At 35.5% G+C, this 14,046-nt stretch overlaps 1 protein-coding gene across 1 annotated transcript in view; it reads left to right on the forward strand.

The window, feature by feature from the left end:
* RASA1 (RAS p21 protein activator 1) overlaps positions 1 to 14,046 on the forward strand; it is a 108,671-nt gene that overhangs the window by 81,979 nt on the left and 12,646 nt on the right. Inside the window, exons 12-17 of the mRNA XM_067731179.1 lie at positions 6,013 to 6,100; positions 8,156 to 8,233; positions 9,986 to 10,143; positions 10,659 to 10,735; positions 12,069 to 12,241; positions 12,774 to 12,933. Of these exons, the coding sequence (XP_067587280.1) occupies positions 6,013 to 6,100; positions 8,156 to 8,233; positions 9,986 to 10,143; positions 10,659 to 10,735; positions 12,069 to 12,241; positions 12,774 to 12,933 (734 nt within the window). The remainder of the gene's footprint in view (positions 1 to 6,012; positions 6,101 to 8,155; positions 8,234 to 9,985; positions 10,144 to 10,658; positions 10,736 to 12,068; positions 12,242 to 12,773; positions 12,934 to 14,046) is intronic.

Below are 14,046 nucleotides of genomic sequence, written 5' to 3' on the forward strand. Positions count from 1 at the left end.
GTCGGAAAAGATACTTGATACAATTTCAATTTTCTTAAATTTACCAAGGCTTGATTTGTGACCCAAGATATGATCTATCCTGGAGAGTGTTCCATGAGCACTTGAGAAGAATGTGTATTCTGTTGTTTTTGAATGGAATGTCCTATAAATATCACTTAAGTCCATCTTGTTTAATGTATCATTTAAAGCTTGTGTGTTCTTATTTATTTTCATTTTGGATGATCTGTCCATTGGTGAAAGTGGGGTGTGAAAGTCCCCTACTATGATTGTGTTACTGTCGATTTTGCCTTTTATGGCTGTTAGTATTTGCCTTATGTTGAGGTGCTCCTATGTTGGGTGCATAAATATTTACCATTGTTATGTCTTCTTCATGGATTAATCCCTTGATCATTATGTAGTTTCCTTCTTTGTCTCTTCTAATAGTCTTTATTTTAAAGTCTATTTTCTCTGATATGAGAATTGCTACTCCAGCTTTCTTTTGATTTCCATTTGCATGGAATATCTTTTTCCATCCCCTCACTTTCTGTCTGTATGTGTCCCTAGGTCTGAAGTGGGTCTCTTGTAGACAGCATATATACAGGTCTTGTTTTTGTATCCATTCAGCCAGTCTATGTCTTTTGGTTGGAGCATTTAATCCATTTACATTTAAGGTAATTATCAATATGTATGTTCCTATTACCATTTTCTTGATTGTTTTGGGTCTGTTATTGTAGGTCTTTTCCTTCTCTTGTGTTTCTTGCCTAGAGAAGATCTTTTAGCATTTGTTGTAAAGCTGGTTTGGTGGTGCTGAACTCTGTCAGCTTTTGCTTGTCTGTAAAGGTTTTAATTTCTCCATTAAATCTGAATGAGATCCTTCCTGGGTAGAAGTAATCTTGGTTGTAGGTTTTTCCCGTTCATCATTTTAAATATGTCCTGCCAGTCCCTTCTGGCTTGCAGAGTTTCTGCTGAAAGATCAGCTGTTAACCTTATGGTGATTCCCTTGTGTGTTATTTGTTGTTTTCCCCTTGCTGTTTTTAATATTTTTTCTTTGTATTTAATTTTTGATAGTTTGATTAATATGTGTCTTGGCGTGTTTCTCCTTTGATTTATCCTTTATGGGACTCTCTGTGCTTCCTGGACTTGATTAACTATTTCCTTTCCCATATTAGGGAAGTTTTCAACTATAATCTCTTCAAATATTTTCTTAGTCCCTTTCTTTTCCTTTTCTTCTGGGACCCCTATAATTCGAATGTTGATGCATTTAATGTTGCCCCAGAGGTCTCTGAGACTGTCCTCAATTCTTTTTTCTTTATTCTGCTCTGCAGTAGTTATTTCCACTATTTTATCTTCCAGGTCACTTATCCGTTTTTCTGCTTCAGTTACTCTGCTATTGATCCCTTCTAGAGAATTTTTAATTTCATTTATTGTGTTGTTGATCACTGTTTGTTTGCTCGTTAGTTCTTCTAGGTTCTTGTTAAGCGTTTCTTGTATTATCCATTCTGTTTCCAAGATTTTGGATCATCTTTACTATCATTATTCTGAGTTCTTATTCAGGTAGACTGCCTGTTTCCTCTTCATTTGTTAGGTCTGGTGGGTTTTTACCTTGCTCCTTCATCTGCTGTGTGTTTCTCTGTCTTCTCATTTTGCTTATTAACTTACTGTGTTTCGGGTCTCCTTTTCGCAGGCTGCAGGTTCGTAGTTCACGTTGTTTTTGGTGTCTGTCCCCAGTGGCTAAGGTTGGTTCAGTGGGTTGTGTAGGCTTCCTGGTGGAGGGGACTAGTGCCTGTGTTCTGGTGGATGAGGCTGGATCTTGTCTTTCTGATGGGCAGGTCCACGTCTGGTGGTGTGTTTTGCGGCGTCTGTGGCCTTGTTGTGATTTTCGGCAGGTCTGTGCTATTGGGTAGGGTTGTGTTTATGTCTTGCTAGTTGTTTGGCATAGGGTGTCCAGCACTGGTGCTTGCTCGTCATTGAGTGGAGGTGGGTCTTGGCGTTGAGATGGAGATCTCTGGGAGATTTTCACCGTTTGATATTATGGACCAATGTCCTGGACTTGGCTCTCCCACCTCAGCGGCACAGCCCTGACGCCTGGCTGGAGCACCAAGAGCCTGTCATCCACATGGCTGAGAATAAAAGGGAGATAAAAAAGAAAGAAAGAAGAAGATAAAATAATTAAAATAAATAAAAAATAATTAAAATTTTTTTTAAAGTAATTAAAAGAAAAAAAGAGAGCAACCAAAACAAATTCATCAATGATAACAAGCACTAAAAACTATAACAACAACAAAAAATACCAGACAGAACCCTAGGACAAATGGTAAAAGCAAATCTATACAGACAAAATCACACACAGAAGCTACACATACACTCTCACAAAAAAAGAAAAAGGGAAAAAATATATATATCATTGCTCCCAAAGTCCACCTCCTCAATTTGGGATGATTCGTTGTCTATTCAGGTATTCCACAGATGCAGGGTACATCAAGTTGATTGTGGAGACTTAATCCGCTGCTTCTGAGGATGCTGGGAGAGATTTCCCTTTCTTTTCTTTGTTGGCACAGTCCTGGGGTTCAGCTTTGGGTTTGGCCCCGCCTCTGCGTGTAGGTTGCCTGAGGGCATCTGTTCTTCGCTCAGACGGGACGGGGTTAAAGAAGCACCTCATTTGGAGGCTCTAGCTAACTCAGGCCATGGCAAGGGAGGGGTATGGAGTTCGGGGTGAGCCTGTGGCGGCGGAGGCCAGCATGACGCTGCACCAGCCTGAGGTGTGCCATGTGTTCTCCCAGGGAAGTTGTCCCTGGATCACGGGACCCTGGCAGTGGCTGGCTGTACAGGCTTCTGGGAGGGGAGGTGTGAATAGTGGACTGTGCTTGCACACAGGCTTCTTGGTGGCTGCATCAGCAGCCTTAATGTCTCATGCCCGTCTCTGGGGTCCACGCTGTTAGCCGCGGCTCATGCCCATCTCTGGAGCTCCTTTAAGTGGTGCTCTTAATCCCCTCTCCTCGCGCAGCAGGAAACAAAGAGGCAAGAAAAAGTCTCTTGCCTTTTCGGCAGCTCCAGACTTTTTCCCGGATTCCCTCCCGGCTAGGTGTGGTGCAGTAGCCCCCTTCAGGCTGTGTTCACGCAGCCAACCCCAGTCCTCTCCCTGCGATCCAACCGAAGCCCGAGACTCAGCTCCCAGCCCCTGCCCATCCCGGTGGGTGAGCAGACAAGCTTCGGGGGCTGGTGAGTGCTGGTCAGCACCGATCCTCTGTGCGGGAATCTCTCCGCCTTGCCCTCCGCACCCCTGTTGCTGCGCTCTCCTCCGTGGCTCCAAAGCTTCCCCCCTCCGCCACCCGCAGTCTCTGCCTGCCGCAAAGGGGCTCCTAGTGTGTGGAAACCTTTGCTTTGCTTCTTCACAGCTCCCTCCCACTGGTGCAGGTCCTGTCCCTATTCTTTTGTCTGTTTTTTCTTTTTGCTTTGGCCCTACTCAGGTACTTGGGGAGTTTTTTACCTTTTGGGAAGTCTGAGGTCTCTGCCAGCATTCAGTAGGTGTTCTGTAGGAGTTGTTCCACATGTAGATGTATTTCTGATGTATTTGTGAGGAGGAAGGTGATCTCCATGTCTTACTCTTCTGCCATCTTGAAGCTCCTCCCTGCTTTACTTTAAATATAAACGATTTCAGAAGCACAAGTTTGAAGACATTGAATCATACAGAGTTATTACTGTAGTGAATATTTATGTGGGAATTTCATACCTGTATCTTTTCTTAGGCTGAATCTTTTACTGTGGCAGTATTTATTGTTTTATCTATGTTTAGGATGAATATTAAATTTTAGGTTGGTAATTACTTTCTTTCAGCATTTTAAAGATTTTCTACTTTTCAACATTTTGTCATTCTGTTTCTCTTTTAGAGATAATGTATCTTTTTTCCTTCACGATGTACTGTATTTCATCTTTCTCTGAAAGCTTTGAGATTTTTCCTTTCCTTAGATTTTCAAAAGTTAAACCAAATATGCCTACTGTAAAAATATATATTTTTTAAATGTATCTTAATGTTTGTAGAGCTTCTTCAATCTGAGACCTGATGTCTGTTGTCAGTTTTGGAAAATTCTTCATTAGTATCCCTTTAAACAGTTCTACTGCCACATTCTCTTTAATCTTCTGGGACTCATGTTACATGTTATATTCCTTTTACTATGTCCCATGTGTCTATTAAACGGTTTTCTATGTTTCTTATAATTTTTTTCCTCTCTGTGCCTCAGGCTGGATGTTTTCTTCTGATTTGCCTTCAGCTCACAAATCTATTCTTCTGTAGTTAAATGTGTTTGTTGAGGTCTTAATTTTATTTATTACTTTTGCCACTTTAGAATTTGTGTTCTAAATTGTTAGAACACTTGTTCTAAATATCTAGTTATGTGGCAGAATTCTCTGTTTTGTTATTTTCTTTAAGCACTTTAATTACAGATAGTTGAAAGTTGTATCTGTCCTCAATATCTGGATCATATGTAGGTCTTTGTCTGTTTTTCTTTTGGCTTTTCAGTCATTTGATCCTGATTCCTGTAATGTCTACTTATGTTTGACTGAATAGTGGATACAGTGTATGAAAAACTGTGGAAGCTATGGATAATGTTATTGTCTCCAGAAAGGACTGTTCTTTTGCCAGATAAGTTAGAGTAGGGTTAGTTCATATTGATCCCCTCAGGAATCAATTGGAGGTATCGGTGAAGGCTATACTGCTTCTGGTTTGCTCTTATTCTGAAGGCATAGCTCTTCAGGGGTCTCAACTGAAAGCTTTCTCTTTTAAAGGCCCTGAACTCATTTGTCTCTCCCAGCACTGTGAAACTGAATGTGCTTTGTTAGCTTTTTAGCCTCTTAGATGCTGTTTTCTGCTTATTGCCCCAGAGTCCTGCCCTACACGGTTTAGGAATTGGCAAACACCTTGAAAAGAAAAGCTGTGGAGAATGTCAGTCTCACCTCACTATGATCTTGGTCCCTTCAGTCTGAGCTGCTTGTTCTCCAGTGACTTCAAACAGTTGTGTTTTGTTTGGTTTATATTTTATCCTGCCAGGAGGGTTAGTCTGGTACAAACCACTTTCAGAATCAGAAGTTTTCAGTTGACATATTCCATTGTTTTATGGTATTCTCAAAGCATTGAAGAGATGGTTTTATCTTTAATAAATGTTAAGCTTGTACTCTGGATACTTTGCTATGACCTTCTAACACTGAAGTGTAAGATATACTCTTTGGTTAAAGCAAGAAATAGAAATAATATTTATTGAATTTCAAAAACTTGAAGGCCCTTATTAAACATTTTATAAACATTTTCAAATCTAGTTGGAAAGGCAGCACATCTTCAAAAAAGATATAAGCTACTATCTAATATTGTACTTACATGTCAAATGAATTATACCACACTGCATACTATAGGAAGATAAGAACTAATATTTATTGCACACCACTGTTAGGTCATTTGATCCTCAGAATAAGCTGATGTTTCCATTAAAATGGAATGAGGAAAAACAGCCAGTTGTAAAAAAAAATTTGAAAATAGGTAAAATTATAAAGAAGAACATTAAAATCACCCACAATCTACTGAGAGATAACCATTAAGAACATTTTAGGCCTAAAGAACATGTCTAGTCTTTTCCCAGTACATATAAATGTATATTATATATCATCCTGAAGCACTGAGTTTAGTAATATTTTATTTGCTTTAAAGTCTTTAAATTAGCTATATGCAATTCTAGCACTCCTGCTTCAATTTTATTGTAACTTTTCTATTTCTAATGCCTTTTAAAATTAATCTACACAGTACTGTGAAATATTTTTAAACTTTGATAGTTTGATAAAATTTCAATAGTGCAGACAAAAAGCTTTCTAAAATATATGCAGCTGACATTTTCTTTTTAGTAATCTAGTACAATGGATTATTATTTCTCTAAATTAAGAATTTTGTTAAGTTTATATAAATTACATAATTGTATTGTGATTTTTTTTCTTAAGTTAGTGTAAAGTTGGTATGTTAAACTTCCTAATAACTTTGTTTGTATTTTAAAGGCCAAACTGTTTTCAGATAGTGGTTCAGCACTTTAGTGAAGAACATTACATCTTCTACTTTGCAGGAGAAACTCCAGAACAAGCAGAGGTAAGTTAACTGGTTTTTCAACTACTGTCAACTTTATTCAGCTCTTGTTTTCTTTTTTAACTGGAATAGAAAGCTGTTGCATTTTAAGATAATGTGATAAAAAGGATGCCTGAAATCTAATTATGTTTTATTTTAAGGAATGAGAAGCTTTCATGTGTAAAAAAATTTTTTTTGAAAGAAATGCAGAAAAACACAGTGTAGGGTTATTAGGAAAACTCCATTTTAAATTGACCTTTAAATGGGCTATGATGTTGAGTCCAACTGAGAATGTTCATTGAAAATCCTCTGCAAAAAGTTTATATTCTAAGTACAGTCAAAAAGGTAAGCCAGTTAGTTTTGCTAATAAGCATTGTTGTTATTCACTGGTTGAACTGTGTCTAAAAATAGAAATTCAGTCATCACAAGGAAAAAATTTTGAGGAATTTTCTGTTTTTCTCTAAGTCTAGATATAATGTTTACTTTCAGCACTAGCCATTGATCCATGTGCAATGCCCTTATTAAAACTTTTATTAAGTTTTAAGTAATGCTGTGAAGAAACTTTTTTTAAAAATCTCCTTTTAAAAGTACTTTGATTTCTTTGAACCATAATATTTCTGGGGTGTTTAAAGGTATTTTGTAGAAATATGGCTATATTTCTTCTGCTTATACTCTATGGAAGGAACCCGAAGGTAGTTTAGAGGTGAAAGAAAGTGACTTTGTTGAAAAAAAAGAAGATAATTTGCCAACCCTGGATATGAGGCAAATGCTCCTAAAACTCTGGATCCTGGCATGGGCCCCTGACTCATAAATTATGAAAATATCTTAGGGTGTAGAATAAATTTGATGAATGAGCCATTGTGTTTTATGGCTTATAATTGAATATCATTTTTCCATCATGGAAAAATATCTCAATTGAATACTCATTATTAACTTATAATACACATAAAACCTTGTTTTGTGGGTATGTAGCCCTAATTTGCAAAAATAGGGCTCATAGTATTTTGCTGTTTGACTTTTTTTTTTAATGTTAGATATTGAGTTAGAAAAGAAACTTAAACTTGAGTATCGTATCTTCCAGTTATTTTATCATGTTCTTTCTAAAGATGTGTTTAACTTACATACCTGGATGACATTTCAATGTGTTTTGCATGCCTCACATAAATATAACATTATCTTATTGGATTTATCTATACTCTTTCCATATTCTGTTTCCATATATCCCTTAAAGTTCAAAAATACCACTGATCATCCCAGTTTTTTATTACTTTGGTGGCCTGTGGTATCTCTGGTTATTGTCTTCTCTTTCTGAAAGCTACGGTAATTGATTTAGTCTTAAGTTTGCTCCATTAAAAGACGTTCTCTAAACACTGACAGAGTTCAGATTCATTGAAATAGCCAACAAACTAAAGACCTAATTGAGTGAAACAGTAGTACAGAGCTTTCTAGAAACATGTATGCCAAATAAAATATTTAGATTTATTTTTGGTAAACCTAAAATTATTCTCTCCTTTCTCCAGAGTACTAGATCATTAAACATTTTAGAATATAGCTGCAACTTAATATTAGGCTGAAATATTGTTTTAAATATGTTATATTTAAAAGGCTTATAAATCACCCAGACCCCCTTATACATTTCTACCTATATCATGGTCTAAGGTAAAGATTAGAATGTTTGTCATCAAATCAGTCATCACATTATCAGCTGGTTTTGCAGTCAGCCTTCCTTTCACAAAATGTATCAAGTTCAGTTCTGCTTTAGAGTCCCTCAAGTTTAACTGCTTAAATATATGTAAATTTATTTTCTGACTAATAAATTATCACTCATTGGTACTTAAGATTAATATAGAGATGCTACGATAATACAATCAATATTTTACAGAATTATAATTGTTTTGGTCACTGTTTTATTTTGTTGGAGCACCGATGTATTTAAAGCACAGGATACTCTGAGTTTAGAAATGGCAGTCTAGAGAAGGAAGGAACTATTGAATTTGGGGAAAAAACCCAAACTGTTGATTGGAAACTGCATAAACTATTGTATACTATATTTCTTTGAAATGCTGTTATTTTTTGTAGGACTGGATGAAAGGTCTGCAGGCATTTTGCAATCTACGGAAAAGTAGTCCAGGGACAGCTAATAAACGCCTGCGTCAGGTGAAACTTGATTTTCTTTGATTTGTGATTGTCACAAATTTGTGATTGTATTTTGCTTTATCAGTTTGCTCTTTATTTTTATTTCTCTATGACCTATTTTGGGCAACATTTCAAACACTTTAGAATTCTTGAGAGGTGAATCTTGTCAGGCATTTTAAAGCCATGCTCCCACTTGCTTCAGCAGCAGGAGAAATAGTTACTTCTTTATGAAAGAGAATATTCTTTATATACTTGCTGGATACTTAGCCCATGATGCCATCTTTTGAATACATATCAAGGACTTTTTTTCTTCCACTTAAAGTAACAATACCAAGCCAACAACAACAGAAACTATTCTGTTCGGCCCTATTATTATTATTTTTCTTCTTCAAAAAATTATTTTGGCCTGTGTCAGAAAGGTACTTACTGAAAAAATCATCTGACTGAAAGTACTAATCCTGGTAAACTTTAGGGTTTTTCATTTTATAGTAATTGCTTTTGAAACCTATTACATAACTTATGGGTAGTATCCTGTCTTATTTGAAACCTTCACATGCCTGCATGTTCATTTATGGAGAGTTAAGCTAGGCTTTCTCTTTCGTTCTATGTATGTAAACTCAACTTTATATCCTCCATTTCTTTGCTTTTTTCTTTTAGTTATCCCCAGATAATTGGAAAAAGTTAGGTAAATTTAATATTCTTGGAGTTTTGAGGAAAGTTTCTTTTTTGTACAGTATTTACTAAAGTGACTCTTGTTTTACTTATGGGAATTTCCAATAAGCTTGGTGAATTTAACATACTGTTCTATTGGAAGTGGATAAATGGTTATTATTTAGATGACTGAAAGTTTTATTCCCTGTAACCAGAAGTCTGATACTTTCCCCAGGGACATTTAATTATATGCATAATCACTGTGTTCTCAAAGCATGTTTTAACATTTTGAAAGCTATGGAAAATCAGATTCAATTTTTGTAGATTGTATCTTGTGAGAAATTTCAGGCATGAAATTATTATTTGTAGGTATAATAGTATATAATCATAATGATATAATAGCTAACAATGTCTTGAGCCCTTTTTATGTGCCAGGTACTCTGCTTGTGCTTTTATACATATCATTTCTAATCTTCACAACAACTTGCAGTGTAGACTTTATCCTAATTTTATATCTGAGGAAGCTGGGGCTCATAGAAACTGACTTGTGCAAGGCCACACAAGTAGTACGTGGCAAGAGGGAAAAAGAACCTGACACTAGAAGATAGATGGTTTAAGTTTTGCATCAAAACTGAAAAATAACTTCACTTCTTTGGATCTGTATCCTTTTCTGTAAAATGAGAAGGTAGAATCAATATTTTAAAAATATTTTCTAGCTGTGGAACTCTGTATAGAAAGAAAATCTTCCAGATGAGCATTATATAGCATGTTAGATTTTGATTTGGGTGGTAAGAGTTATTTACTTAAATTAATAAAGAATCCTCAAAAAAAAAAAAAAAGAATCCTCTTCTCAACTTCATTTTCTCTGAACCATTGTTTTATAGCAGAAAAGGTGTATTTCATTATTTTTGCAGGAATGTAATTGGAGGAATAACTTGTAAAATACAATTGTATTTTTTTTTAAGTGGGAAGAATTTATTAAAAGGGAAAATATAACTGAAGGTCATGTTTTCTGAAAAAAGGGGAAAATAAGTCACTATTTTGGGTTTTTATAATAATTGCCTTTGAAACCTAATGCATAATTCTTGAAATCTGGGGTAACGATTTCTGTGTTTTCTTTAGGTCAGCAGTCTTGTTCTACATATTGAAGAAGCCCATAAACTCCCAGTAAAACATTTTACTAATCCATATTGTAACATCTACCTGAATAGTGTCCAGGTAGCAAAAACTCATGCAAGGGAAGGGCAAAACCCTGTATGGTCAGAAGAGTTTGTCTTTGAGTAAGTCTTATTTTATCATTACATTAGATGATTTTCTTTTTGCTGTAATGCATTTTCTTTCCTTTTTTTAATTTTTTTTTTTAACTCTGTATCTAAATCAATTAGAACACGGTGCCAAGCTCAGGCATTTTAATAATACACACTTTTTTTTATTCTATTGTATTTGTTCACTTTTACTAGTAAAGTGCTATGTCCTTGGTTTTTCACCCAGTTATTAATATGAATTACCATTACTGATGAATCCAAAAACATTTACTAACATACACAGACAAAATGTTTACAAGGGTTTCCAGGATTTACTCCAGGAAGTTAAAGTTAGACAGTAGGGAAAGTGTAATTTGCTTGTCTGTATTCCTGTGTACCAAATAATAAAACATGTTTTGAATCTACTTTTAAATCTAGCACTTTCAGCTGGGTTAGCAGCAGAAATAGGGGGTTTATTCAATACTAATAAAGGAATTAGATAGTTTTATGCCAGGACATTTTCTTAATTCTTTTTCTCCTTGCTGCTTTAGTGATCTTCCTCCTGACATCAACAGATTTGAAATAACTCTTAGCAATAAAACGAAGAAAAGCAAAGATCCTGATATCTGTAAGTTGACACAGAAATTTCTAAAGTGAAAAAGCATGTTTTATATACTTTGGAAATTCATAATGAAGTATAGTCTAAAATGGAAATTAAAAAGGTGTGTAAGCAGTGTAACTTGAGATAGCTTCTTTTTATACTTCTACAAGTATTGATTGCTGTATCTAAAAAAGAAAGAGACCAAAAAGGCTAAATTGTATATACTGTAAACTTAAGCCCTTAGGATTAAAGTAGGATCTGCTCACCCTCCCTCCACAACGTATAGGAGGAAAAAGAAAACAGTAACAGTGGTCATCTTTCTGTGGTGCTTCCTTATCCCTTCTTCCTACTTTTTAAGTTTCTCCTACTTTCCTATACTTTGCATGTAAATGAAAAAAAGCACTCTGTTAAATTTTTTTCTTTAAACTAGATTACACTGCTCACTTCTGGTAGTCAGTACTGGTTCTCAGCAGCACAACTTTTCCCAGTATGTTTCTGAAACAGGTGGCAATGGGATTTAGCAATTCACACCAGAGTGAATTAGGTTAATCCTTAAATACCTTCTTAAAAATCAGGCTTAGGGGGAAAAAAAAGTGATATGTGTTAACAGAATCAAAGCCTGAATTTTTCACTATAAATATATTTATTCTGTAATTTCTGTACTACTGTTAAAATGCTTAACATTTTTAGTGGTCCCCCATTATTTTTAAGATAAAAATCTAACCCCCTAGCAATGATACAGAAGAAAGGCTCTTTCCTGATCCACTCCTCCCCACTCTTACTTTCACTGTGGAATCTTTTGTATATCCTTCTCTCCAGCTACACCAGCTTTCTTATAGCTCTTAAATTGTCCATGGATTTTTAAAACCATCCACCATACCTTCTGTTCAGACTGCACACACACTCTTCTTTTCTGTTTCTACTTAGCTACACTTCCAGATCCTGTTACAAGTCAGCTTAAGGGGGTACCTGTTTGGAATGGATGTTTAACCTCCACAGAATGAATTAGACATTATTTCTCTGTACTTCATTAGCATACACCACTTTACAGCGCTTAGCATGGGGTATCATAATTGATTTCTTGCCTCCTTGGCTAGACTGTTACCTCCATGCAAGTCAGAGACTGTATCTTTATCATGTCTGTATGCTACATCCCTGCCTATCAGAGAGTCTGGCACATAGTAGGCATTCAGTAAATGAATGAAGTAAGCATTTAGTATTAAATTTATGATCTTACTGAAAAATCCTTTAATAAAAAGCATTTAACACTATAGATAAGATAGAACATTAGGAAAATTTGTGTGACTAATTACAGTGTCATCTTTTTAGACAGTAATCATTTGATATTTTTCTGTCACAGTATTTATGCGCTGCCAGTTGAGCCGGCTGCAGAAAGGGCATGCCACAGATGAATGGTTTTTGCTCAGCTCCCATATACCATTGAAAGGTATTGAGCCAGGATCCCTGCGCGTCCGAGCACGATATTCTATGGAAAAAATCATGCCAGAAGAAGAGTACAGCGAATTTAAAGAGGTATTAAAGTTACTTACCAGTCCAATTATTTTTAAAGGCATTAAGAAAAATAATTAACTTTTTTCCCCCCAGCATCCCTACTGGAGTGTAATTGCTCCACAATGCTGTGTTAGTCTCTACTGTACAACAAAGTGAATCAGCCACACGCACACATATATCCCCATATCTCCTCCCTCTTGCGTCTCCCTCCCTCCCATCCTCCCTATCCCACCCCTCTAGGTGGTCACAAAGCACCGAGCTGATCTCCCTGTGCTATGTGCTGCTTCCCACCATACCCATTGAGTTAAATATAGTAATTTCATAGTTTAGTGGCACAGTGACAGGCAGAGAAGGTTGAAAAGCCTTGCAACAGTATGACATTGCTTTGAAGAGACTATAAATATGTAGGTTACAAACTCATTGTTTTTAATAAATTTATTCAGTAGAACATATTCCTAAATGTATACATACAGAAGAACGTATTTCCTGTTAATGTTACTGAGAATGCTTAATGCTGTGTACTTTCAACAATCTTTCTTGATGTCATTTTTAGCTTATACTGCAAAAGGAGCTTCACGTAGTCTATGCTTTATCACATGTATGTGGACAGGACCGAACACTACTGGCTAGCATCCTACTGAGGATTTTTCTTCATGAAAGGCTTGAATCGTTGTTGTTATGTACACTAAATGACAGAGAAATAAGCATGGAAGGTACAGTATGGATGTGTTACGTGATACTTTTAAAAACTGGTTAATGATTAGATTTTATATATCAAGTATATATGTACTCTATCTTAGAACATATTAAATAGTTAAATCATTTTACAAAGTTACTTAGTTTTTCATTCATTAAAAATTACAGTTGGAATGTCATGTCTGATTCTTAGGCTGGCTAATATGGGGGGGGGGTATTATCTCTAATACAACTTTCTGTCATGGCAAATTAGAAGCCGTAAGAAAGTGACTTCCGTGTCCAGATCAATAGCTCATACTGCTTGGTTATTAAGAATAGTTTGGTATGCTTACCATGTTCTCTTGTTTGTTTTTTGCTTATAAATTCATTGCACAGAAGTTGGGTGTTAGCTGCATTTTATTTCTGCCTTCTATAGGTAGGTAGTTTCCAGGCAATTTAGCTGGACCCACAGTAGTTTGTAACAGCTTATAAATATGTCAGCGTAACCCATTTCAAACCAGCCCTTTGACTCAATAACAGTACTTGCTTCTAGGTTCCCCAAATAAACTGTAAAATCTAAAACTATTTCCTTCTGATCATAGAAAATATAAAAATATATAGATTTGTCAGGAAAGATAAAGTGGTGGTACATATTTTACACTGAGATTGTCTTTTCTGGCAATATTTGTGTTTTTTTTAGGATTTTATTAAAAGTCATGAATAGCCATATTTTAGGCAAATAAGTTAATTTATACGGGGGTTTTAAGTGACATTCTTGTTTGTAAATTAACTCAGATTTTTTAAAGCGTGGGCTCAGTGGACAGCAAAGGTGGATTCTGGTCCTAGTTTTGTCACTATTTGGCTCTTTAGTCTTAGATAAGTCATATAACCATCCAGAACCTTTGTTCATATAATATGGCAGTGTTAATTCTTTCTCCTGTTTATGATCTAATGAAGTGAAGGAATAGAAAGTCTTTTGAAGAGTTAAGTTTATAGGAATATAGGATGTCATTATAATCAATATTTAATGCTACATGCAAATAAACATAAAGAGCTATAATTATTTGAGGAAAAAATGAATTCATTTATTTTCCAATTTGATTCACATTAGTACAATCCTTTACAGATAATTTTTTAATATATATATATTT

Source organism: Pseudorca crassidens, chromosome 3 (genome assembly GCF_039906515.1).
Source record: "Pseudorca crassidens isolate mPseCra1 chromosome 3, mPseCra1.hap1, whole genome shotgun sequence".
NCBI classification, from domain to species: Eukaryota; Metazoa; Chordata; class Mammalia; order Artiodactyla; family Delphinidae; genus Pseudorca; species Pseudorca crassidens.